At 45.3% G+C, this 27,593-nt stretch overlaps 9 protein-coding genes across 9 annotated transcripts; 5 read left to right on the top strand and 4 right to left on the bottom strand.

Annotated features, from left to right (window-relative positions):
• Positions 1–7,763: 7,763 nt before the first annotated feature.
• LOC147068835 (histone H2B-like) lies at positions 7,764–8,138 on the top strand. Its single transcript, XM_085951753.1, has one exon. The coding sequence runs from the start codon at positions 7,764–7,766 to the stop codon at positions 8,136–8,138; it is 375 nt and encodes a 124-aa protein (XP_085807879.1).
• Positions 8,139–12,786: 4,648 nt separating this feature from the next.
• Positions 12,787–13,098, bottom strand: LOC147068834 (histone H4). The gene has a single exon (XM_085951752.1). The coding sequence runs from the start codon at positions 13,096–13,098 to the stop codon at positions 12,787–12,789; it is 312 nt and encodes a 103-aa protein (XP_085807878.1).
• A 506-nt stretch (positions 13,099–13,604) lies between these two features.
• LOC147068833 (histone H3) lies at positions 13,605–14,015 on the top strand. Its single transcript, XM_085951751.1, has one exon. It carries the CDS (start codon positions 13,605–13,607, stop codon positions 14,013–14,015), a length of 411 nt encoding a protein of 136 aa, XP_085807877.1.
• A 1,032-nt stretch (positions 14,016–15,047) lies between these two features.
• Positions 15,048–15,422, bottom strand: LOC147068832 (histone H2A). The gene has a single exon (XM_085951750.1). The coding sequence runs from the start codon at positions 15,420–15,422 to the stop codon at positions 15,048–15,050; it is 375 nt and encodes a 124-aa protein (XP_085807876.1).
• Positions 15,423–15,745: 323 nt separating this feature from the next.
• On the top strand, positions 15,746–16,120 carry LOC147068831 (histone H2B-like). The gene has a single exon (XM_085951748.1). It carries the CDS (start codon positions 15,746–15,748, stop codon positions 16,118–16,120), a length of 375 nt encoding a protein of 124 aa, XP_085807874.1.
• Positions 16,121–20,768: 4,648 nt separating this feature from the next.
• Positions 20,769–21,080, bottom strand: LOC147068830 (histone H4). Its single transcript, XM_085951733.1, has one exon. It carries the CDS (start codon positions 21,078–21,080, stop codon positions 20,769–20,771), a length of 312 nt encoding a protein of 103 aa, XP_085807859.1.
• A 506-nt stretch (positions 21,081–21,586) lies between these two features.
• On the top strand, positions 21,587–21,997 carry LOC147068829 (histone H3). Its single transcript, XM_085951747.1, has one exon. It carries the CDS (start codon positions 21,587–21,589, stop codon positions 21,995–21,997), a length of 411 nt encoding a protein of 136 aa, XP_085807873.1.
• Positions 21,998–23,029: 1,032 nt separating this feature from the next.
• LOC147068828 (histone H2A) lies at positions 23,030–23,404 on the bottom strand. The gene has a single exon (XM_085951746.1). The coding sequence runs from the start codon at positions 23,402–23,404 to the stop codon at positions 23,030–23,032; it is 375 nt and encodes a 124-aa protein (XP_085807872.1).
• A 2,288-nt stretch (positions 23,405–25,692) lies between these two features.
• Positions 25,693–26,067, top strand: LOC147068827 (histone H2B-like). The gene has a single exon (XM_085951745.1). It carries the CDS (start codon positions 25,693–25,695, stop codon positions 26,065–26,067), a length of 375 nt encoding a protein of 124 aa, XP_085807871.1.
• The last annotated feature ends 1,526 nt before the right edge of the window (positions 26,068–27,593 follow it).

Here is a 27,593-nt window from a genome sequence, read left to right as displayed (position 1 = left end):
GGCGAGATGTGGTAGTGTTGAAAATTAACTGTGCGAAAGATGCGCGTCGATCTGAATCGACGGACGGTCCTTTGAAGAAAGCTCACTCAGGGATATCCAAAGCTCTATTTTGTGATGGCGTGCGGTGCGCCCGTAGCGGGAGACGTGCGCCGCATCACGCGACCCGCAAAGCCGCGCGCCGTTCGCTCTACACAGCGATGGCAAGCGGTAAAAAAAAAAAATTTCGGCAGCACTTGCTCACTGGCACCCGACGCGTTCGCACGCCTTTCTCGCCTACTACCGACCGCTCTCTGCTACTTTCGACCGCTTTCTTACATCGACCAGACCTCGCTCTCGCACGCACAACCCGCACGAATTATCAGACTGGAAAGTTCTTTTCAGAATATTCAGCTGTAGTTACGTTGCAATTCGATCTACGCGCCGCGCCTTTCTCCGCATTAAAATCGCTCATAGATTCAGACCCCGTGATAGTAAATTGAAAAGTTCTTTTCAGAATATTCGATTGAAACCGCGGCTTAGGACTATACTCGAAGGATTTTCGTATTGATGTCGTTATTTAATCGAAAGATCTCTTGTATATCGCCTGAGAATATACTTTTATTATCACCTAAAATCATTCACGCCGCGACTTTAGTTACCGGAAATAGATTCTTCATACGCTGAGCATACCGCGAGTTCCGACTGGCTTCATCTCGAGTTTTCTGCGAGTCCAGCGGCTGACTAAAGACAAGCCTGAATTGGAGGGACCATCACCAAGTGTAAATAAAATACGGAAGTGTGCTCCCGGCTAGTTCCGGCTTGCCAACAAGTGCCACAGTTCTCGCGGGACCTCCGGATTACGCCGCCTGGGATTCGGGGCTCAAAGCTAAGTCTCTATTGCCATTTTTGTTCTTATATTTCACTGTATTTCATCTTGCATTTCACCGTAGCTCACATTGTCTTCAACTTTTATTTTAAATAATTTTTACCTACTTACCAAATAAAATCTTTCAAACGTACAAAAGGCACAGAGGCTTCACCTACCTGCCCTTTGTAACAATAGACTCGCTCGCTCCGCTTGACCCTTTTTCTCCGCCGGCCAACATATACCGATAGATTCCCAGAAATTTAGCTCGCCGACGAGACCCCCTTTTCCAGCCCCTAAGGTCTCATACCTACGTAACAGCCAGCCTTTGAGCAAGTTCCACCTACCTACCAACTACACATCCACTCTCCCCCCACCTACCTACCGCTAGACCCCCCTACCTATCGACAGCCAACATTGCGCAATACCGACTCCTACAATTTCTCTTCTCTTATACCCCTAAAATCTGATCTCCTACATTTAAAATTTTATAATTTACATATAGCTTTACATATACTTTTCTATATATAGTTTTTGCAACCTAGAATTGCGCAATTCAGAATTGCGCAATTTCAAACCTAGACTTGTAGAACTAGTTTCAAGACCCCCTTACAATCAGCTCTCCTACATTTATATTTTTTATACTCTTATAGCTCTAGTTACATTTCTTTCTATATATAGTTTTTGCAACCTAGAATTGCGCAATTCAGAATTGCGCAATTTCAAACCTAGACTTGTAGGACTAGTTTCAAGACCCCCTTACAATCTGCTCTCCTACATTTATATTTTTTTTAGCTTTACTTACATTTCTTTCTATATATAGTTTTTTAACCTGGAACTGCGCAATCCAGAATTGCGCAATTTCAAACCTAGACCTGTAGGACTAGTTTGGAGACCCCCCTACAACCTGCAAACCTACATCTATACTTTTATAATTCTATAGCCTCACATATATTCTTTCTATATATAGTTTTTTCTTTGCAACCTAGAATTGCGCAATTCAGAATTGCGCAATTTCAAACCTAGACTTGTAGGATCTACCTCAAGACCCCTCTAATCTGTTCTCCTCTTTATATTTCTATAGCTTTATATACACTCCTCTTATATAGTTTTTCTTCTCTCCCTCTCAGCTCACAGATTGCGCAATAAATTCCCCCATACAGTAAGTGCTACAGGAATTGCGCAATACCAACAAACCGATAAACCGATATTACCGATAAACTTTCTCCCTCTTAATATGGCCCCCAAAAAACTCAACATCACGGAAGATGTCTCAATCGGGACACTCACGGACAGGATAGTAAAAGACATAAGCGCAAAGGAAATAGTAGGCCTTCAGCTCATCCTGCACATTATGCAATTGTGCAAGGAATTCATCTCCAAAATGCCCAAAACAAAAATCAATCAGCCTATCAACCTACAACCCATTCAACGACAGACCAGAAGCAACTCCAAGACAAAGACCCAGGCTCAAATACCCAACACTCAGGAAACCATTGGCATTGACTCAGACTCAGATTCGGAAACAGACCCAGGCATTGACCCAACCATTAAAGAAGCCATAAAAGAGGATTACAAAGAACTGAGTATGATATATGAAGATAGAGACAACGAGGCAAGCACATCAACATCAACATCACACAACTCTTCCACATCTCACGATACATCCACCAGCAGCTCCCCCCCAACCCACCTAACCACTCCCCAGAAACAGACCAAATCCCCCAAACCTCCACAAAAACTCACTCCCCCCCCAGCACAAACACAAACACCAACCACCAAAACACAAACACTACCCAAAACCTCGACACCCACGACCACTACCAACACACGACAATACACCAAGCCCCCCCCACCGATCATGCTTCATGAGAAATCAGACCTCAATACACTAATAATAGACGCTCAACTACAGATGCTAAAATTCGACTCGCTCGACTGCAGAGACAAAATCAGAATAACTACCCCAGACCCAAATACCCACAGAAAAATAGTGCGTATCCTGGAAGCAAAAAAGATGCCCTGGAACTCATTCGATAAGGAAGAGGAGAAACCACTAAAAGTGGTCATAAGAGGAATACCAGAACCATTCAAGCTCAAAGTCATATCAGAAGAACTAACCAAACTGGGTTTCCCAATAAAAAACGTACAAAGAATGCGCAAAGGACCCGGCCGCTCCCCCCTATCGCTAGTACTCCTTGACGTAGAAAAAAGCGAGAAGGGAAAAGAGATCTACAACCTCGACAAACTGCTCACCTTAAGCATAAAAGTAGAATCCTTAAGGAAGAAAACAGAGGCAGGGCAATGCCATAACTGCCAGCAGTGGGGGCATTCCAACAAAAACTGCCACGCTCCGCCTAAGTGCGTGAAGTGTGGACAGAACCACAGATCAGAAACCTGTAAATACACAAGGGAAGTGGGCCCGGCGACATGCGCAAACTGCGGGGGTCCACACCCAGCAAACTTTAGGGGCTGCATTGCTAACCCGAACTCGCAAAATAACCAGAACACGAGAAGACCCGCTTACCCTAACCAAAGACACATAACACACAGACAAAACCAAGCATGGAACGGGCCGACCATGCAAGCAAATACACACACTAGCAGACCAGCACCCTTAAGGCCTGCTTGGCATAGAACAGCTTACCCAGCTACCCCAATGCCGCAATGGCATCCCCAAGGGCCACAATGGCCGTACCTTCAGCAAGCAAACCCCCAAAAACAGCCTCTCCTTCAAACACCGCCGGCATACCAGAAGCCCCAGAGGATTCAAGTCCCGAGACCCCCGCCTAGGCATTTAGACCAGAACGACCCACAGGTCGCCACGCTAAAAAATCTGTGCTCAGGCATGGAAAAACTATTAAAACAAGCCACAGCGTCATTAGCCTCCATAGAACAGACCAATTACTAGATAGACAGATAGCAAACGTCCATCCTTAAGCGACTTCCCATCCCACACTCCCAATGGCTTCAAAATTTAAACCTACTTCCCTCCAGATAGCCTTCTGGAACGCTGGAGGCACCGTCAACAGAGACAAAAAGGAAATCATCCACTTCCTAGAAGAGCATGATATAGATATCCTACTAGTCAATGAGACGTGGCTTAAACCACATCATAACATAAATTTCCCAAATTACTCTACCTATAGGACGGATAGACTGTCTGATAAGGGAGGAGGCACAGCCGTCATCATCAAATCAAGGATAGACCACTGCCCCTCACACCGACCATCAACATCTACTCCAACCTTCACTCCTAACATTGAGGAGACCACGGTCCTGGTTAACACCAAAAACTATGGTCTCACCCAATTTACATCCATATATAGCCCTTGCAATAAAACTCCCACACTCCAAGAATTCCACGACCTCCTAGACCCACTTTTTCCCATTTCAATAATAGCAGGAGACTTTAACGCAAAGCATCGGCTTTGGAACTGCCCAAGCACCGACTTTAGAGGCAATAAAGTTTTTAATTACACTCAAAACACGCAATCCGTAATAGTGGCTCCATCAGAGACCACTTTACGTAGATACGGGCTACCATTAAACGTCCTAGACTTCGCTATCTGCAGGAACACCAGCTACATACCAATAATCCGAGCAGTTGACGAACTAAACTCAGACCACAAACCCATACTACTGTACTTGGGAGACCCAGTAGACCCCTTCGCCACACTACCCGACTCCACCAGATATAAAGTATCATGGGAAGAGTTCGGAGCTTATCTGGAGGAACATCTCACACCCCGCACACTTCTCACCGACGAACTAGAGATAGACTCTGCTATTGCAGACTTAACGACTATCATACAGGAGGCTCTTAAAGCGGCCTCTACTCCCACCAGCCCAGACATCAAACACAGACTCGACCTTCCAAAACATATTAAACTCCTCATAACAGAGAGGAACAGAACTAGAAAACTCGGTCAGGACACGGGCGATCCTGCTGTCATCTCTAAAGCCAAAGAGCTAAAGAAGAAAGTCAGAAAAGAGATCAGACTCTTTTCCGAGGAAACTTGGGTTAACAAACTTCAAAACCTAGTGAAGGGCAGCCACCCTTACTGGAGCCTATCTAAAATCCTGAGGACCAAAAAATGTCCAATAACGCCTCTAACTGGCCCAATGGGCCCAGTTTTCACCACCCAAGATAAATGCGAACTATTCGCTGACAGCATAGAAGATCAATTCACTCCAAATCCGGTATCAGCCGCAGATTCAGACTCGGATTCATACACTGACTCAGACTCCGACTCAGACACTGAACTAGTTAGTAAAAAAAGACACATACAATCTATTAGGAGAGAAGCCAGAGCCATAGTCAATGCCACACCTAATCCTCCAACGTCACCTATGGTAGCCGTCTCTATAGACGAAACCGAATTCTTAATCAAGCGACTTAAAAACCGCAAAGCGCCTGGCATCGACGGGATAAGTAACCTTACCCTAAAAAAGCTCCCAGACACGGGCATTGAGTATCTAACCAACATACTCAACGCCTGCTTAGAACAGCAATACTTCCCTGATTCCTGGAAAATTGCCGATATTATCCTCTTGCCAAAACCCGGCAAGAACTTAAAGCTCCCAGAGAACCACAGGCCAATTAGCTTACTCCCAACGATGAGTAAAATACTAGAGAGAGCTATAAAATCAAGATTACAAATCATTATAGATGAGAAAAAACTCATACCAGACGAACAGCATGGTTTTAGAAAAGGCCACTCTACGATACACCAGCTGTTACGCACCACAGAGTACATTAAAGATGCACTCAACCACAGAAAATTCACTATAGGACTGTTCCTGGACATAGCGAAGGCCTTCGACAAGGTTTGGATCGAGGGATTGATAGTCAAACTCTCCAGAGCAGAAGTAGACCGGCCAATGATTAAAATCCTAAACTCTTTCCTAACCAGAAGACAATTCTCAGTTAAGTACCAAGGAACCAAATCTTCCATTAGGTTCACCAGAGCAGGAGTCCCTCAAGGATCCGTATTAGCGCCCATTTTATATAACTTATATACTAGAGACATCCCCATTCCTACAAACACATCCGCAAGATCCTGCATAGTCGCACAGTACGCAGACGATACCGCAATTCTAGCTAGATCAATTCAACATAACCAGGCCACTAAACTAGTCCAGTTAGCCGCGAACGAAATAGCCAAGTGGTGCGACAAGTGGCGCATCAAAATAAATACAGAAAAAAGCGCAGCAATCATATTCTGCCACAGATCAGACAGGCTATGCAAAAGCAGACAAAGCATAGTCATGAACAATAAGACAATACCGTGGTCAAAAACAGTTAAATACCTAGGATTACATTTAGATAAAGAGCTTTCATTTTTTAAACATATCAACGAAAAAGATAGAGAGGCTAGAATAGTCAGAGCTAGACTACTCCCAATGTTAGGTAGCCGCAGCAAAGTCTCAACGAGAGGCAAACTGCTGCTTCTCACAGCTATAATCAGACCAATAATGTCTTACGCGTGCTCCATATGGGCACATGGTAGTCCAAATCTCACTAAGAAATTGCAAAGAGTACAAAACGTAGTTCTAAGAACAATTACAGGCGCACCGAACTACGTCAGAGAAACAACCCTGCACAGAGACCTTGAAATAGAAACGCTAGAAGAGCATATTAAGAAACTGGCCACAAAATTCTTTGCCTCGTTGGATAACCATCCGAACCCAACGATAAAAAACTTAAAAGACTACGATGAAAACGCCATAATGGATTACGATAGACCCAGAATGATACTCAAGAGATACAAGGACTTAACCACCAAAAAGAAACAAACACGGCGACGAACAATAAAATAAAACTAATAGACCATTTTTGATTCCAGATCCTTAACAGCCCCTCTGTTCTCAACACCAAGCTGCCAAAAGTCACCCGTCCAAAGCCGCCCTCAATACCAGAGTCGAGCGCGCAAGGGCTTCTTTAGCGACCAGAAGACCAGAGAGGCGCAACCAAAGATCCACCAAAGAACCCACAACTCAGACGATAACCTTAACCATGCATGTATTCCCTAAACACTAATCTGTTCTTTTTGATAATAAAGCTTTCAGATACAAATCACAGCGGCAGGGTTTTTGGCCGGGAGTGTCTCACACACACTATCGGAGTTTTTCACCCCACCGCGGCTCAAATTTTGATGAGCGCACAAACGACGTAAAGTCACGAATGATTTAATATCATTCAGAGGTTTTCATTGGGTTTCCTCTCTTCTTCGACTTCACTTGGAGCTTCGCTTGGAGCTGGTGTGGTGATCGCCTCTGAAAACCGGCTGACAGGCGGGCTGGCATGGAATGGGCCCGGCCGAAAATTTCCCGATGTCTGGAGGATTTCCGATGTCTGGAACAACGCCCTGAAGCCAACTCAAAACTCCTCCTCCCCTGAAGTCACCGGATTAAAAGTCTGGGTACCGGAGGGTCTGCGGCGGCGGATGATCGGCGGGTGGAGAGATATCGCGAGGGAGGGTCCAGGTGGTCCGGGCGGTGGCTCGAGTGGGGATGTTGGGGGGAAATTCTAAAATTTTTTCTTCTTGCTTTACTTAAAAGCACTTAACCTATTTTAAATCATAAAATCTTTCTACTTTACTTTTACGTAAAAAAAAAAAAAACTACTTACAACAACACCAATTGCAGTCATGAGGATAAATAAACCTCACAAAGATCTCCTCAAGATCCGAACTAAAATCGCACACGTAAACTCAGCTAAACCTATACTAGAGATGAAATCCCAGAGATGAAGGGGATCAGCTACGAAAGTGCGGGAACCCCATAACCTAGGAATATCCAAAGTCAAGTCAAATTTCGGCAGATTCTCACTCGAGCCACCGCCGCCGATTGACACCGCACCTACCTAATCTATCTATATATCCGTATTGTATCGTAATACCCATCGCCGATCATCATGCCGCCCAAGACTAGCGGAAAGGCCGCCAAGAAATCCGGCAAAGCCCAGAAGAACATCTCCAAGGGAGACAAGAAGAAGACAAAGAGGAGGAGGAAGGAGAGTTACGCAATCTACATCTACAAGGTGCTCAAGCAGGTGCACCCCGACACCGGAATCTCCAGTAAGGCGATGAGCATCATGAACAGCTTCGTCAACGACATCTTCGAGAGGATCGCCGCCGAAGCGTCGCGCCTCGCCCACTACAACAAGCGCTCCACCATCACCAGCAGGGAGATCCAGACCGCCGTCAGGCTCCTTCTGCCCGGAGAGCTCGCCAAGCACGCCGTCAGCGAAGGAACAAAGGCAGTCACCAAATACACCAGCTCCAAGTGAAGTCCATGAAAATGAAGAAAGAAGAAAAAAAACCAGCAAAGGCCCTTTTAAGGGCCGCCAATATTTTCAAATCGAATTGATCGAATCGCATGTTTCGCTAGTCTCATTATCGCTATTAATATTATGCCAAGCAGGAAAAATAAATAAATCGACTGACTGCCTACCTATTGTAATAATAATAATACGAATATTTGTTACAATAATTATCTTGTATCTGCGCTTATAATTATATCATTATCCAACACCATATTATAAACTAGACTAGATAACTAACTAAGCCCGCCACGAAGGATGATTTGATAGGAAAATAATAAGAATCAATCTATCTGTGAATATTATTTTATTATTATTAAGTACAACAGTACCCACCTAAGTAAGTCAGTAAGTAGAACAATAAGTCATCATTATACTATTGATAATATTATCCATACATCTTAGGTGAATGCATGCGTGCGTGCATCTGAAAAAGAAAATATCACATTAGATTTAGGTACATAATATTACACATCTGTTTGTTATCTCGATTATCGTCTGTGCGTGGAGGATTTTCATCGATCCTTCAACGGATGGACCTGCGATACATAAATAATGCGAATCGGATAATTTTGCATTGTACGATAGATTTTTTGGTACGTACGTACGTACGTACATGACACATAATTTCGGGAATAGTTTATTCCGAATCCCCCCCCCCCCGATCGATATCTTAAAATAATCCTTCCAGTGTCCAATGTCTTCATATTTGATTTCATATAGGTACTTAATAGTAACAATGACATTAGTAATTCGTGTTTCGGTCTCGCACTTATGGTTATGGTTGTCGATTTCGGCTGCTATGGTTTTCTACTCTCATATGTGCGTTGTTACATGCCAGTATGCTTTGCATCGGTCATATTAAACACACTCATAATATTATATTATCATATTTAATTATTTAATTAATTATTTAATTAATTAATTAATTGATTATAACTATTTATTTACGATATCTATCTATCGCGGGAGGGAGGGAGGGAGGGAGGCGCAGTGAGCGAGCGAGCGACCGATCGCGCCGTACCTATCGCAATCCATTGTTAGGTAAGTAATTATTCGAATTGAACATTCTATTCTCATGTCGTGCTTCTTTATTTACCATCGTGCACAATACCATGCACCATCGTCGCCTGCTGCTCCTTCGTGAACACTGCGGACTGCATCGAGCACCGCGGGGCCGCCGCCGTCGTCTTCGCCCGATACGAGTAATGTTTGTATGCCGCGATCGTCTTGTGCTAACTCCGGCCGACTCGGGGGCGGATCGCGACGCCCGTGGGGGCGCCAGGGGCCCGCGGCCGATCGCAACCGCGAGGAGGTATATCGACGCGCCGGACGAAGGCTCGATCGTTGGAATCTGATAATTCTTAACGAATCTACGGCCATTTTCCCGACACGTTATGTGCGCGCGCGGACACAATTCCAATTTGAAACGCATCCCGCGAGCCCGAGGACAGACTCGCGACCATTCGCCCGCTTTGAAACGACAGACAGATCGGTGGGCGGCGCGACCGCCCGCCCCTGAGCCCCCTCGCTAGGGCGGCGGCCGCGAAAAATTGAAAAATATCGAGAGATCGAAGCAAAAATGCCGGTGCAATTCGTGACTAAAATCGCCGATCTAGACGGACATCATCTCTGAGAGCGGCGTTCGCACATCGGTACTGCGGCACCCGTCTCGCTCTCGCCGTATACAATCCGCGAGCCGTTCGAGTCGTTTCACTCTAGCGCATCGTACAGATAGATAGCAAGCAAGCAAGCAGAATATACGCCGCGATACAATATAATTTAATATTATATTTCATTCTATTATTCAATCAATCGAATAACGCAAAGATGGCAGATACAGCAGCACCCGTCACCGCTTCGCCGGTGCCCTCTACCCCTGCGAAGAAATCGGCAGCAGGCAAAGCCGCGAAGAAGCCCAAGGTCAAGCCGACGCATCCCAAGACCTCTGAGATGGTCAACAGCGCCATCAAAGAGCTGAAAGAGCGCGCCGGATCCTCCCTGCAGGCGATAAAAAAATACATCTCGGCCAACTACAAGGTGGACGCCGACAAGCTGGCGCCCTTCATCAAGAAATACCTGAAGGGTGCCGTCGAATCCGGCGCCCTAGTGCAGACCAAGGGCAAGGGGGCCTCCGGTTCGTTCAAACTGGAAGCCGGCAAGGCCAAATCGGCGGGCGGCTCCACCTCCGGTAAGAAGCCCGCCGCGAAGAAATCGCGCCCCGCCTCATCCAAGGAGAAGAAGGGCGCCGCAGCCGGCGGAGGCAAGTCTTCGGCGGCAGCCGCAAAGAAGAAGCCCGCGACCGCCATGAGAAAGTCGTCGGCCCCTCTTGAAACCGCGGCCAGATCGGCCGCAGCCGCCAAGAAAGCTGCCTCTCCCAAGAAGGCCGCCCCCGCCGCCAAGAAGGCCGCCAAGCCCAAGACGCCGACCAAGGCGAAAAAGTCCGCCAAGCCGCCCACGAAGAAGCCGAAGGCGCCAAAGCCCAAGAAGGCCGCTGCGAAGAAGCCCGCCGCGAAGAAAGCCGCTGCGAAGAAGTAAGACGCCGTGATCGAATCTAATCTAATCATCACGATGACGATGATGCGACGACGGCAGCCCGGGAAGGGGGGGTATCTCGGGTGGATGACGACGACGACGACAATAGACGAGATGAATGAGGATAGAGATGGAGATGAATAATACGCGTTCGCTCGCATTTTATTGAAACAAAAGCCCTTTTCAGGGCTACCAACACAATTCAGGTGTCGAATGATATCGAGCACGTATCAATACGCAAATTGCACTCACTCACCTACCTAGGTAAAATTTTAAATCAACACGAAATTCAAAATAAAATTTTGGTGGTTTGGTTGGTTGATTTTGAGTTAGGTTAGGTTTGATTTAATTAGGTTAGGTTTGTTCGGTTAGGTTAGGTTTGATTTGGTTAGGTTAGGTTTGTTCGGTTAGGTTAGGTTTGATTTGGTTAGGTTAGGTTTGTTCGGTTAGGTTGGGTTTGATTTGGTTAGGTTAGGTTAGGTTTGTTCGGTTAGGTTAGGTTTGATTTGGTTAGGTTAGGTTTGTTCGGTTAGGTTGGGTTTGATTTGATTAGGTTAGGTTTGTTCGGTTAGGCTAGGTTTGATTTGATTAGGTTAGGTTTGTTCGGTTAGGTTAGGTTTGATTTGATTAGGTTAGGTTTGTTCGGTTAGGTTAGGTTTGTTAACCGACTGACCCGACGTTGGCTTAATTGTGTTAAATGCCCCGATCAGTCTTTGAACGTTTTGTGTTTTCTGTCTACTTTTTTCATATATAAAATCGTTTTTTCAATTAATATTTGATAATAAAGAAATCCCGAATCCCGAGAAAAGATCGGAATTTCCCGAAATTTTTAAAATTCCCGTCGGGTAATTCCCGAAACCCAACTCTAGTCACAACTACATTATCTGAAGTCTGAACATAATTAATTTCATATTTGAACGAATAATGGAATTTTAAAAATTTCGGGAAATTCCGATCTTTTCTCGGGATTCGGGATTTCTTTATTATCAAATATTAATTGAAAAAACGATTTTATATATGAAAAAAGTAGACAGAAAACACAAAACGTTCAAAGACTGATCGGGGCATTTAACACAATTAAGCCAACGTCGGGTCAGTCGGTTAACAAACCTAACCTAACCGAACAAACCTAACCTAATCAAATCAAACCTAACCTAACCGAACAAACCTAACCTAATCAAATCAAACCTAGCCTAACCGAACAAACCTAACCTAATCAAATCAAACCCAACCTAACCGAACAAACCTAACCTAATCAAATCAAACCTAGCCTAACCGAACAAACCTAACCTAATCAAATCAAACCCAACCTAACCGAACAAACCTAACCTAACCAAATCAAACCTAACCTAACCGAACAAACCTAACCTAACCTAATCAAATCAAACCTAACCTAATCAAATCAAACCCAACCTAACCGAACAAACCTAACCTAACCAAATCAAACCTAACCTAACCGAACAAACCTAACCTAACCTAACCAAATCAAACCCAACCTAACCGAACAAACCTAACCTAACCAAATCAAACCCAACATAACCGAACAAACCTAACCTAACCAAATCAAACCTAACCTAACCGAATAAACCTAACCTAATCAAATCAAATCAAACCCAACCTAACCGAACAAACCTAACCTAACCTAACCAAATCAAACCTAACCTAACCGAATAAACCTAACCTAATCAAATCAAATCAAACCCAACCTAACCGAACAAACCTAACCTAACCAAATCAAACCTAGCCTAACCGAACAAACCTAACCTAACCAAATCAAACCTAACCTAATCAAATCAAATCAAATCAAACCTAACCTAACGTAATCAAATCAAACCTAACCTAACCGAACAACAGCTGCATGCATTATTACTGCGATACTATACGAATGCAAACGGATCGAACGAAATAGACATGGTGGCCCTGAAAAGGGCCGTTTGTATGTGAGTAGATAGATATATTCACATAATAATAGTTAAGCGGGCGTAGCATAAAAACCAACCCACTCATCCATCATTATGCGTAGTCAGTCTGTATTGTATCTAGACGAGACGATACGATGAAAGGCATTATATTGGCCAGCTTAGCCGCCGAAACCGTACAGGGTGCGACCCTGTCTCTTCAGGGCGTACACGACGTCCATGGCGGTGACGGTCTTCCTCTTCGCGTGCTCCGTGTAGGTGACGGCGTCCCTGATGACGTTCTCGAGGAACACCTTCAGGACTCCTCGGGTCTCTTCGTAAATCAAGCCAGATATGCGCTTGACTCCGCCGCGACGAGCCAGACGACGGATCGCAGGCTTCGTGATGCCCTGGATGTTATCGCGAAGAACCTTCCTGTGACGCTTGGCGCCCCCTTTTCCCAATCCCTTTCCTCCTTTACCGCGACCGGTCATCTTGTATGAGTGTCAAAAAGTGGATGATGTCAAAAATCGAAACGATGCGATGCGCTCACTGCGGCCGCTAGACGAATTATAAAATTTTGCTCCCTGCGACGTCTCTTTTATAGACGCTCGTCTCGCGCGTATGCGACGTCTCGCTCGCTTCCTTGCGAAATCAAGGCGCGGGCGAGTGCGTCTCGCTCTGGCGCGTCGCGGCGCAACCACGCCCAGCGCTGCGCATTTCGCGCAAAGCGAGTGCGCAATAAAGATAACGGCTATAATTAATAATTGCGGAATAGAATAAAAAGAGATATTTTCAAAAAAAATTAACTTTCAGGCAATATTTCGACCTCAAAACGATACGCCGACAAAAATGATCACCCCCACTGTTCAGCCGAAGGCGACCGCATCGACCAATCGCAGCGAGCGGATCTCTCTATATAGTCACCCCGTCTGCGGGATCGCGTGCACACTTCTCGTTGAACGCTCGTTTCAGAACCTACTACTTTGAAGAAGAAGACATGGCTCGTACCAAGCAGACTGCCCGAAAATCCACCGGTGGAAAAGCTCCCCGCAAACAGCTCGCCACGAAGGCCGCGAGGAAAAGCGCGCCGGCCACAGGGGGCGTGAAGAAGCCCCATCGTTACAGGCCCGGTACGGTCGCTCTCCGTGAGATCCGCCGTTATCAGAAGAGCACTGAGCTCCTCATCCGCAAGCTGCCCTTCCAGCGACTGGTGCGCGAGATCGCTCAAGATTTCAAGACCGATCTGCGCTTCCAGAGCTCGGCCGTCATGGCGCTGCAGGAGGCCAGCGAGGCGTACCTCGTCGGTCTATTCGAGGACACGAACCTTTGCGCCATCCACGCCAAACGCGTCACCATCATGCCCAAAGATATCCAGCTGGCGAGACGAATCCGCGGCGAACGCGCTTAAGAATTAAAAAAAAAAAAATAATATTTATCATACCTATCGCAAAAGGCCCTTTTCAGGGCCGCAAATTTTTTGACATTCGAATGTTTACGCAACCGTGAGCGAGCGATCGGCCGTTATGTGCCTATAATAATATATTTATATATACCTATTTATCCAAGTATAATATATTATTATCATCCTGCGTGTTCCACTATTTTTGGATAAAAATAGGTTTGTTAGTAATATTGCGTTTGTTGTATGTAATTGATCAATTAAGCAGTTGATTAGATAAAATATACTCACCATCTAATAATAACGCAACGCTGCGTACGTAGTGCGTTGTGTGTGAGGCGAGATTCATTAAATAATATCTACCCACATAATATTAATTAAACAGCCTCCTTATATTACCTATTATTTTAGAAAACGCACCAATCTCTTATCAAAACGCGTTTTCTATCCGTCAGTCCACCACCATCCATACCTTGTCATATTATCTCGCCGTCCATCTACCACAATTAATTAATTAATTAATTAATTATAATAATGTCGCTAAACACGTTATATAGATATAATCAATAGATGCTCCTCACCTATATAAATACATATATCACAATCATTATCCTACAAAACTATTTAAAACTGAAACCGCCACACCATACGAGTAGTTTAAACAAACAAGAGATCGACACATCGCATCTCTATCTCCTCATTAATTACTACGAAATTATATACCTACCTACCTACTTACTTATTTTAGATGTATTTTCAAATTTTGAATTTCCAGAACATTTATTGTAATATGGACAGTTCTCTCTGTGCGCATTCATTGCTAATTAATACCTATAATAATAACAATTTGAATACTACCTACTTTCGATGAATAATTATTTCAATCAATTTTATAAGCAACAATAACGAGCTCGACACGTTCGCTACCAGTCGGATTTGAATAAAAATGGCGGCCCTGAAAAGGGCCTTTTGTACGACGATAGATGGATTATTGCATGTAATCATAGAAGATACGATTTTTTTTTTTTTATTTATTTTTTTTTACGCCTTCTTCTCAGTCTTCTTGGGCAAGAGCACCGCCTGGATGTTGGGCAGCACTCCTCCCTGGGCGATGGTGACACCGGAGAGCAGCTTGTTCAGCTCCTCGTCGTTGCGGATGGCGAGCTGCAAATGACGAGGGATGATCCTGGTCTTCTTGTTGTCGCGGGCCGCGTTTCCCGCCAACTCGAGTACTTCGGCGGCGAGGTATTCCATGACGGCGGCCAGGTACACCGGCGCACCAGCGCCCACCCTCTCGGCGTAGTTTCCCTTGCGCAGGAGTCTGTGTATGCGACCGACGGGGAACTGGAGTCCGGCGCGATTCGAACGAGACTTTGCCTTTCCCTTGACTTTACCGCCTTTTCCGCGACCAGACATGGCGAGATGTGGTAGTGTTGAAAATTAACTGTGCGAAAGATGCGCGTCGATCTGAATCGACGGACGGTCCTTTGAAGAAAGCTCACTCAGGGATATCCAAAGCTCTATTTTGTGATGGCGTGCGGTGCGCCCGTAGCGGGAGACGTGCGCCGCATCACGCGACCCGCAAAGCCGCGCGCCGTTCGCTCTACACAGCGATGGCAAGCGGTAAAAAAAAAAAATTTCGGCAGATTCTCACTCGAGCCACCGCCGCCGATTGACACCGCACCTACCTAATCTATCTATATATCCGTATTGTATCGTAATACCCATCGCCGATCATCATGCCGCCCAAGACTAGCGGAAAGGCCGCCAAGAAATCCGGCAAAGCCCAGAAGAACATCTCCAAGGGAGACAAGAAGAAGACAAAGAGGAGGAGGAAGGAGAGTTACGCAATCTACATCTACAAGGTGCTCAAGCAGGTGCACCCCGACACCGGAATCTCCAGTAAGGCGATGAGCATCATGAACAGCTTCGTCAACGACATCTTCGAGAGGATCGCCGCCGAAGCGTCGCGCCTCGCCCACTACAACAAGCGCTCCACCATCACCAGCAGGGAGATCCAGACCGCCGTCAGGCTCCTTCTGCCCGGAGAGCTCGCCAAGCACGCCGTCAGCGAAGGAACAAAGGCAGTCACCAAATACACCAGCTCCAAGTGAAGTCCATGAAAATGAAGAAAGAAGAAAAAAAACCAGCAAAGGCCCTTTTAAGGGCCGCCAATATTTTCAAATCGAATTGATCGAATCGCATGTTTCGCTAGTCTCATTATCGCTATTAATATTATGCCAAGCAGGAAAAATAAATAAATCGACTGACTGCCTACCTATTGTAATAATAATAATACGAATATTTGTTACAATAATTATCTTGTATCTGCGCTTATAATTATATCATTATCCAACACCATATTATAAACTAGACTAGATAACTAACTAAGCCCGCCACGAAGGATGATTTGATAGGAAAATAATAAGAATCAATCTATCTGTGAATATTATTTTATTATTATTAAGTACAACAGTACCCACCTAAGTAAGTCAGTAAGTAGAACAATAAGTCATCATTATACTATTGATAATATTATCCATACATCTTAGGTGAATGCATGCGTGCGTGCATCTGAAAAAGAAAATATCACATTAGATTTAGGTACATAATATTACACATCTGTTTGTTATCTCGATTATCGTCTGTGCGTGGAGGATTTTCATCGATCCTTCAACGGATGGACCTGCGATACATAAATAATGCGAATCGGATAATTTTGCATTGTACGATAGATTTTTTGGTACGTACGTACGTACGTACATGACACATAATTTCGGGAATAGTTTATTCCGAATCCCCCCCCCCCCGATCGATATCTTAAAATAATCCTTCCAGTGTCCAATGTCTTCATATTTGATTTCATATAGGTACTTAATAGTAACAATGACATTAGTAATTCGTGTTTCGGTCTCGCACTTATGGTTATGGTTGTCGATTTCGGCTGCTATGGTTTTCTACTCTCATATGTGCGTTGTTACATGCCAGTATGCTTTGCATCGGTCATATTAAACACACTCATAATATTATATTATCATATTTAATTATTTAATTAATTATTTAATTAATTAATTAATTGATTATAACTATTTATTTACGATATCTATCTATCGCGGGAGGGAGGGAGGGAGGGAGGCGCAGTGAGCGAGCGAGCGACCGATCGCGCCGTACCTATCGCAATCCATTGTTAGGTAAGTAATTATTCGAATTGAACATTCTATTCTCATGTCGTGCTTCTTTATTTACCATCGTGCACAATACCATGCACCATCGTCGCCTGCTGCTCCTTCGTGAACACTGCGGACTGCATCGAGCACCGCGGGGCCGCCGCCGTCGTCTTCGCCCGATACGAGTAATGTTTGTATGCCGCGATCGTCTTGTGCTAACTCCGGCCGACTCGGGGGCGGATCGCGACGCCCGTGGGGGCGCCAGGGGCCCGCGGCCGATCGCAACCGCGAGGAGGTATATCGACGCGCCGGACGAAGGCTCGATCGTTGGAATCTGATAATTCTTAACGAATCTACGGCCATTTTCCCGACACGTTATGTGCGCGCGCGGACACAATTCCAATTTGAAACGCATCCCGCGAGCCCGAGGACAGACTCGCGACCATTCGCCCGCTTTGAAACGACAGACAGATCGGTGGGCGGCGCGACCGCCCGCCCCTGAGCCCCCTCGCTAGGGCGGCGGCCGCGAAAAATTGAAAAATATCGAGAGATCGAAGCAAAAATGCCGGTGCAATTCGTGACTAAAATCGCCGATCTAGACGGACATCATCTCTGAGAGCGGCGTTCGCACATCGGTACTGCGGCACCCGTCTCGCTCTCGCCGTATACAATCCGCGAGCCGTTCGAGTCGTTTCACTCTAGCGCATCGTACAGATAGATAGCAAGCAAGCAAGCAGAATATACGCCGCGATACAATATAATTTAATATTATATTTCATTCTATTATTCAATCAATCGAATAACGCAAAGATGGCAGATACAGCAGCACCCGTCACCGCTTCGCCGGTGCCCTCTACCCCTGCGAAGAAATCGGCAGCAGGCAAAGCCGCGAAGAAGCCCAAGGTCAAGCCGACGCATCCCAAGACCTCTGAGATGGTCAACAGCGCCATCAAAGAGCTGAAAGAGCGCGCCGGATCCTCCCTGCAGGCGATAAAAAAATACATCTCGGCCAACTACAAGGTGGACGCCGACAAGCTGGCGCCCTTCATCAAGAAATACCTGAAGGGTGCCGTCGAATCCGGCGCCCTAGTGCAGACCAAGGGCAAGGGGGCCTCCGGTTCGTTCAAACTGGAAGCCGGCAAGGCCAAATCGGCGGGCGGCTCCACCTCCGGTAAGAAGCCCGCCGCGAAGAAATCGCGCCCCGCCTCATCCAAGGAGAAGAAGGGCGCCGCAGCCGGCGGAGGCAAGTCTTCGGCGGCAGCCGCAAAGAAGAAGCCCGCGACCGCCATGAGAAAGTCGTCGGCCCCTCTTGAAACCGCGGCCAGATCGGCCGCAGCCGCCAAGAAAGCTGCCTCTCCCAAGAAGGCCGCCCCCGCCGCCAAGAAGGCCGCCAAGCCCAAGACGCCGACCAAGGCGAAAAAGTCCGCCAAGCCGCCCACGAAGAAGCCGAAGGCGCCAAAGCCCAAGAAGGCCGCTGCGAAGAAGCCCGCCGCGAAGAAAGCCGCTGCGAAGAAGTAAGACGCCGTGATCGAATCTAATCTAATCATCACGATGACGATGATGCGACGACGGCAGCCCGGGAAGGGGGGGTATCTCGGGTGGATGACGACGACGACGACAATAGACGAGATGAATGAGGATAGAGATGGAGATGAATAATACGCGTTCGCTCGCATTTTATTGAAACAAAAGCCCTTTTCAGGGCTACCAACACAATTCAGGTGTCGAATGATATCGAGCACGTATCAATACGCAAATTGCACTCACTCACCTACCTAGGTAAAATTTTAAATCAACACGAAATTCAAAATAAAATTTTGGTGGTTTGGTTGGTTGATTTTGAGTTAGGTTAGGTTTGATTTAATTAGGTTAGGTTTGTTCGGTTAGGTTAGGTTTGATTTGGTTAGGTTAGGTTTGTTCGGTTAGGTTAGGTTTGATTTGGTTAGGTTAGGTTTGTTCGGTTAGGTTGGGTTTGATTTGGTTAGGTTAGGTTAGGTTTGTTCGGTTAGGTTAGGTTTGATTTGGTTAGGTTAGGTTTGTTCGGTTAGGTTGGGTTTGATTTGATTAGGTTAGGTTTGTTCGGTTAGGCTAGGTTTGATTTGATTAGGTTAGGTTTGTTCGGTTAGGTTAGGTTTGATTTGATTAGGTTAGGTTTGTTCGGTTAGGTTAGGTTTGTTAACCGACTGACCCGACGTTGGCTTAATTGTGTTAAATGCCCCGATCAGTCTTTGAACGTTTTGTGTTTTCTGTCTACTTTTTTCATATATAAAATCGTTTTTTCAATTAATATTTGATAATAAAGAAATCCCGAATCCCGAGAAAAGATCGGAATTTCCCGAAATTTTTAAAATTCCATTATTCGTTCAAATATGAAATTAATTATGTTCAGACTTCAGATAATGTAGTTGTGACTAGAGTTGGGTTTCGGGAATTACCCGACGGGAATTTTAAAAATTTCGGGAAATTCCGATCTTTTCTCGGGATTCGGGATTTCTTTATTATCAAATATTAATTGAAAAAACGATTTTATATATGAAAAAAGTAGACAGAAAACACAAAACGTTCAAAGACTGATCGGGGCATTTAACACAATTAAGCCAACGTCGGGTCAGTCGGTTAACAAACCTAACCTAACCGAACAAACCTAACCTAATCAAATCAAACCTAACCTAACCGAACAAACCTAACCTAATCAAATCAAACCTAGCCTAACCGAACAAACCTAACCTAATCAAATCAAACCCAACCTAACCGAACAAACCTAACCTAATCAAATCAAACCTAGCCTAACCGAACAAACCTAACCTAATCAAATCAAACCCAACCTAACCGAACAAACCTAACCTAACCAAATCAAACCTAACCTAACCGAACAAACCTAACCTAACCTAATCAAATCAAACCTAACCTAATCAAATCAAACCCAACCTAACCGAACAAACCTAACCTAACCAAATCAAACCTAACCTAACCGAACAAACCTAACCTAACCTAACCAAATCAAACCCAACCTAACCGAACAAACCTAACCTAACCAAATCAAACCCAACATAACCGAACAAACCTAACCTAACCAAATCAAACCTAACCTAACCGAATAAACCTAACCTAATCAAATCAAATCAAACCCAACCTAACCGAACAAACCTAACCTAACCTAACCAAATCAAACCTAACCTAACCGAATAAACCTAACCTAATCAAATCAAATCAAACCCAACCTAACCGAACAAACCTAACCTAACCAAATCAAACCTAGCCTAACCGAACAAACCTAACCTAACCAAATCAAACCTAACCTAATCAAATCAAATCAAATCAAACCTAACCTAACGTAATCAAATCAAACCTAACCTAACCGAACAACAGCTGCATGCATTATTACTGCGATACTATACGAATGCAAACGGATCGAACGAAATAGACATGGTGGCCCTGAAAAGGGCCGTTTGTATGTGAGTAGATAGATATATTCACATAATAATAGTTAAGCGGGCGTAGCATAAAAACCAACCCACTCATCCATCATTATGCGTAGTCAGTCTGTATTGTATCTAGACGAGACGATACGATGAAAGGCATTATATTGGCCAGCTTAGCCGCCGAAACCGTACAGGGTGCGACCCTGTCTCTTCAGGGCGTACACGACGTCCATGGCGGTGACGGTCTTCCTCTTCGCGTGCTCCGTGTAGGTGACGGCGTCCCTGATGACGTTCTCGAGGAACACCTTCAGGACTCCTCGGGTCTCTTCGTAAATCAAGCCAGATATGCGCTTGACTCCGCCGCGACGAGCCAGACGACGGATCGCAGGCTTCGTGATGCCCTGGATGTTATCGCGAAGAACCTTCCTGTGACGCTTGGCGCCCCCTTTTCCCAATCCCTTTCCTCCTTTACCGCGACCGGTCATCTTGTATGAGTGTCAAAAAGTGGATGATGTCAAAAATCGAAACGATGCGATGCGCTCACTGCGGCCGCTAGACGAATTATAAAATTTTGCTCCCTGCGACGTCTCTTTTATAGACGCTCGTCTCGCGCGTATGCGACGTCTCGCTCGCTTCCTTGCGAAATCAAGGCGCGGGCGAGTGCGTCTCGCTCTGGCGCGTCGCGGCGCAACCACGCCCAGCGCTGCGCATTTCGCGCAAAGCGAGTGCGCAATAAAGATAACGGCTATAATTAATAATTGCGGAATAGAATAAAAAGAGATATTTTCAAAAAAAATTAACTTTCAGGCAATATTTCGACCTCAAAACGATACGCCGACAAAAATGATCACCCCCACTGTTCAGCCGAAGGCGACCGCATCGACCAATCGCAGCGAGCGGATCTCTCTATATAGTCACCCCGTCTGCGGGATCGCGTGCACACTTCTCGTTGAACGCTCGTTTCAGAACCTACTACTTTGAAGAAGAAGACATGGCTCGTACCAAGCAGACTGCCCGAAAATCCACCGGTGGAAAAGCTCCCCGCAAACAGCTCGCCACGAAGGCCGCGAGGAAAAGCGCGCCGGCCACAGGGGGCGTGAAGAAGCCCCATCGTTACAGGCCCGGTACGGTCGCTCTCCGTGAGATCCGCCGTTATCAGAAGAGCACTGAGCTCCTCATCCGCAAGCTGCCCTTCCAGCGACTGGTGCGCGAGATCGCTCAAGATTTCAAGACCGATCTGCGCTTCCAGAGCTCGGCCGTCATGGCGCTGCAGGAGGCCAGCGAGGCGTACCTCGTCGGTCTATTCGAGGACACGAACCTTTGCGCCATCCACGCCAAACGCGTCACCATCATGCCCAAAGATATCCAGCTGGCGAGACGAATCCGCGGCGAACGCGCTTAAGAATTAAAAAAAAAAAAATAATATTTATCATACCTATCGCAAAAGGCCCTTTTCAGGGCCGCAAATTTTTTGACATTCGAATGTTTACGCAACCGTGAGCGAGCGATCGGCCGTTATGTGCCTATAATAATATATTTATATATACCTATTTATCCAAGTATAATATATTATTATCATCCTGCGTGTTCCACTATTTTTGGATAAAAATAGGTTTGTTAGTAATATTGCGTTTGTTGTATGTAATTGATCAATTAAGCAGTTGATTAGATAAAATATACTCACCATCTAATAATAACGCAACGCTGCGTACGTAGTGCGTTGTGTGTGAGGCGAGATTCATTAAATAATATCTACCCACATAATATTAATTAAACAGCCTCCTTATATTACCTATTATTTTAGAAAACGCACCAATCTCTTATCAAAACGCGTTTTCTATCCGTCAGTCCACCACCATCCATACCTTGTCATATTATCTCGCCGTCCATCTACCACAATTAATTAATTAATTAATTAATTATAATAATGTCGCTAAACACGTTATATAGATATAATCAATAGATGCTCCTCACCTATATAAATACATATATCACAATCATTATCCTACAAAACTATTTAAAACTGAAACCGCCACACCATACGAGTAGTTTAAACAAACAAGAGATCGACACATCGCATCTCTATCTCCTCATTAATTACTACGAAATTATATACCTACCTACCTACTTACTTATTTTAGATGTATTTTCAAATTTTGAATTTCCAGAACATTTATTGTAATATGGACAGTTCTCTCTGTGCGCATTCATTGCTAATTAATACCTATAATAATAACAATTTGAATACTACCTACTTTCGATGAATAATTATTTCAATCAATTTTATAAGCAACAATAACGAGCTCGACACGTTCGCTACCAGTCGGATTTGAATAAAAATGGCGGCCCTGAAAAGGGCCTTTTGTACGACGATAGATGGATTATTGCATGTAATCATAGAAGATACGATTTTTTTTTTTTTATTTATTTTTTTTTACGCCTTCTTCTCAGTCTTCTTGGGCAAGAGCACCGCCTGGATGTTGGGCAGCACTCCTCCCTGGGCGATGGTGACACCGGAGAGCAGCTTGTTCAGCTCCTCGTCGTTGCGGATGGCGAGCTGCAAATGACGAGGGATGATCCTGGTCTTCTTGTTGTCGCGGGCCGCGTTTCCCGCCAACTCGAGTACTTCGGCGGCGAGGTATTCCATGACGGCGGCCAGGTACACCGGCGCACCAGCGCCCACCCTCTCGGCGTAGTTTCCCTTGCGCAGGAGTCTGTGTATGCGACCGACGGGGAACTGGAGTCCGGCGCGATTCGAACGAGACTTTGCCTTTCCCTTGACTTTACCGCCTTTTCCGCGACCAGACATGGCGAGATGTGGTAGTGTTGAAAATTAACTGTGCGAAAGATGCGCGTCGATCTGAATCGACGGACGGTCCTTTGAAGAAAGCTCACTCAGGGACTTGACTTTGACTTTGGATCATCCTTCAGTATTTATGGGGCTCACATACGTTAAGCATTATCCCCTTCGTCTCTATTATTTGGTCGCTGGTGAAGGTTTCTCTGAATTTACGTGTGCGATTTTACTCCGGGTCTTGAGGAGACCCGTTTATTACGGGGTCTTGAAGAGACCCGTTCGGGTCTTGAGGAGACTCGGGTGAGGTTTTGAGATCCTCTATATGGCAAGGGGTGTTGTTTTAATAATGAATTTAATTTTAATTTTTAATCTTAGTTAAAAATGAGAAAAAGTTTTTAACTAGTAATGGATATGTTCGTTTAGCATTCTCATTCGAGCCACAGCCCGGACCACCGTCTTCACCGTCCGAGTTATTGCCCATCAGCCGATCATCAACCGCCAAAGGCCAACGGCGGTATTGCCTTCTTGTTTGATTGAAGACGCCAGAGGAGGAGGAGTTTGAGTGTAGCATCGGGACATCGGAATCATGCACGGGGCGGAGTTCATCGTTGAGAGTCCGCCGCGCCAGCTTACGTCCCATCCAGTTTTAGCGGGCTTGCCAGCACGCCATCTCAGGAGGCCAGTCATGCTCGTTCCGAGGCATACACCACACCAGTCCAAGCGAGTGAAGTCGAAGAAAGAAGAATAGAAAAACGATAACCACTCGTTTTGGGATGTTAGGCCCATCATGATTGCTCATCAAAATTTGAGCCGCGGCGGGGTGAAAAACTCCGGGAGTGTTTGTGAGACTCTCCCGGCCAAAAACCCCGCCGCTGTGATTTGTATCTGTAAGCTTTATTATAAAAAGAACAGGTTAGTAAGAAGAAGGAAAAGGTTGCGGTCTATGCTTCGAGAGAGGAGTCATCTAGTACGAGTCTTGGGCTGCTACTCTCTAGTCATCCATCTGTGTGGGCTGTGCCATTTGACGCTCGGCTCAGAGTTTTGAGGGCGGTTCGCGGCAGTTCGAGACGACAGAGAGGGGCAGCTTTGGATCTGTATCTGTAATCATAAGTGGCATTTTTATATTTGTTATATATTTGTTATATTTATTATCTGTTCCTGCGTCGTAGTTGTTTGTTTTTGTTTTTGTTTATGCTGGGTCCTGCCTTTATTCTCCTAAGGAAGGACCTGGGTCTGTCATGGTCCATGACTGTATTCTCGTCGTAGTCGTTGAGATTTTTGATTATAGCGTTTGGATGATTATCCATTGACGCGTAGAATTTTATCGCTAGTTTTCCTATGTGCTCTTCTAGCGTTTCCATTTCTAGGTCTCTATGTAGTATTTTATTGCGGACGTAGTTTGGGGCGCCTGTAATCGATCTTAGGACTATGTTTTGAACTACTTGCAGCTTCTTGATGAGGTTTGGGCTGCCGTGAGCCCAGATGGGGCAAGCGTAGGTCATGATGGGTCTAATTATTGCTGTATGTAATAGCAGTTTGCCTCTCATGGAGACTTTGCTGCGCCTACCTAGCATTGGGGTTAGTCTGGCTTTTACTATTCTAGCTTCTCTGTCTTTTGAGTTGATGTGTTTAAAGAATGTAAGATTCTTATCTAAGTGAAGTCCTAAGTATTTGACCGTGGTTGACCACGGGATTAGTTTTTTGCTCATGACGAGTTGATTTCTGATTTTGCAGAGCCTATCGCCCCTATGTCTGAAGATAATTGCCTCGCTTTTGCTGGCATTTAGTTTGATGCGCCACTTGTCGCACCATTTAACTATTTGGTTAGCTGCTAGTTGAACTAATTTAGTGGCCTGGTTGAGTTGGATAGATCTAGCTAGTATGGCGGTGTCGTCTGCGTATTGAGCGACTATACAGGATCTTGCGGAGGTATTGCTTGGGATGGGTATGTCTCTGGTGTAGAGGTTGTATAGGATGGGGGCTAGTACCGATCCTTGGGGAACTCCAGCTTTAATGCGTCTGATGGAAGATTTGATTCCGTGGTATTTGATAGAAAATTGTCTTCTGGTATATCCAAAGCTCTATTTTGTGATGGCGTGCGGTGCGCCCGTAGCGGGAGACGTGCGCCGCATCACGCGACCCGCAAAGCCGCGCGCCGTTCGCTCTACACAGCGATGGCAAGCGGTAAAAAAAAAAAATTTCGGCAGATTCTCACTCGAGCCACCGCCGCCGATTGACACCGCACCTACCTAATCTATCTATATATCCGTATTGTATCGTAATACCCATCGCCGATCATCATGCCGCCCAAGACTAGCGGAAAGGCCGCCAAGAAATCCGGCAAAGCCCAGAAGAACATCTCCAAGGGAGACAAGAAGAAGACAAAGAGGAGGAGGAAGGAGAGTTACGCAATCTACATCTACAAGGTGCTCAAGCAGGTGCACCCCGACACCGGAATCTCCAGTAAGGCGATGAGCATCATGAACAGCTTCGTCAACGACATCTTCGAGAGGATCGCCGCCGAAGCGTCGCGCCTCGCCCACTACAACAAGCGCTCCACCATCACCAGCAGGGAGATCCAGACCGCCGTCAGGCTCCTTCTGCCCGGAGAGCTCGCCAAGCACGCCGTCAGCGAAGGAACAAAGGCAGTCACCAAATACACCAGCTCCAAGTGAAGTCCATGAAAATGAAGAAAGAAGAAAAAAAACCAGCAAAGGCCCTTTTAAGGGCCGCCAATATTTTCAAATCGAATTGATCGAATCGCATGTTTCGCTAGTCTCATTATCGCTATTAATATTATGCCAAGCAGGAAAAATAAATAAATCGACTGACTGCCTACCTATTGTAATAATAATAATACGAATATTTGTTACAATAATTATCTTGTATCTGCGCTTATAATTATATCATTATCCAACACCATATTATAAACTAGACTAGATAACTAACTAAGCCCGCCACGAAGGATGATTTGATAGGAAAATAATAAGAATCAATCTATCTGTGAATATTATTTTATTATTATTAAGTACAACAGTACCCACCTAAGTAAGTCAGTAAGTAGAACAATAAGTCATCATTATACTATTGATAATATTATCCATACATCTTAGGTGAATGCATGCGTGCGTGCATCTGAAAAAGAAAATATCACATTAGATTTAGGTACATAATATTACACATCTGTTTGTTATCTCGATTATCGTCTGTGCGTGGAGGATTTTCATCGATCCTTCAACGGATGGACCTGCGATACATAAATAATGCGAATCGGATAATTTTGCATTGTACGATAGATTTTTTGGTACGTACGTACGTACGTACATGACACATAATTTCGGGAATAGTTTATTCCGAATCCCCCCCCCCCCGATCGATATCTTAAAATAATCCTTCCAGTGTCCAATGTCTTCATATTTGATTTCATATAGGTACTTAATAGTAACAATGACATTAGTAATTCGTGTTTCGGTCTCGCACTTATGGTTATGGTTGTCGATTTCGGCTGCTATGGTTTTCTACTCTCATATGTGCGTTGTTACATGCCAGTATGCTTTGCATCGGTCATATTAAACACACTCATAATATTATATTATCATATTTAATTATTTAATTAATTATTTAATTAATTAATTAATTGATTATAACTATTTATTTACGATATCTATCTATCGCGGGAGGGAGGGAGGGAGGGAGGCGCAGTGAGCGAGCGAGCGACCGATCGCGCCGTACCTATCGCAATCCATTGTTAGGTAAGTAATTATTCGAATTGAACATTCTATTCTCATGTCGTGCTTCTTTATTTACCATCGTGCACAATACCATGCACCATCGTCGCCTGCTGCTCCTTCGTGAACACTGCGGACTGCATCGAGCACCGCGGGGCCGCCGCCGTCGTCTTCGCCCGATACGAGTAATGTTTGTATGCCGCGATCGTCTTGTGCTAACTCCGGCCGACTCGGGGGCGGATCGCGACGCCCGTGGGGGCGCCAGGGGCCCGCGGCCGATCGCAACCGCGAGGAGGTATATCGACGCGCCGGACGAAGGCTCGATCGTTGGAATCTGATAATTCTTAACGAATCTACGGCCATTTTCCCGACACGTTATGTGCGCGCGCGGACACAATTCCAATTTGAAACGCATCCCGCGAGCCCGAGGACAGACTCGCGACCATTCGCCCGCTTTGAAACGACAGACAGAT

The sequence above is a fragment of the Rhyacophila brunnea genome, unplaced genomic scaffold, assembly GCF_057557595.1.
Source record: "Rhyacophila brunnea isolate RB1 unplaced genomic scaffold, BYU_Rbru_1.0 scaffold_248, whole genome shotgun sequence".
Classification (NCBI taxonomy): Eukaryota; Metazoa; Arthropoda; class Insecta; order Trichoptera; family Rhyacophilidae; genus Rhyacophila; species Rhyacophila brunnea.
The sequence above is the reverse complement of the archived record's forward strand: the minus strand, read 5'-3'. Positions and strand labels throughout refer to the sequence as shown.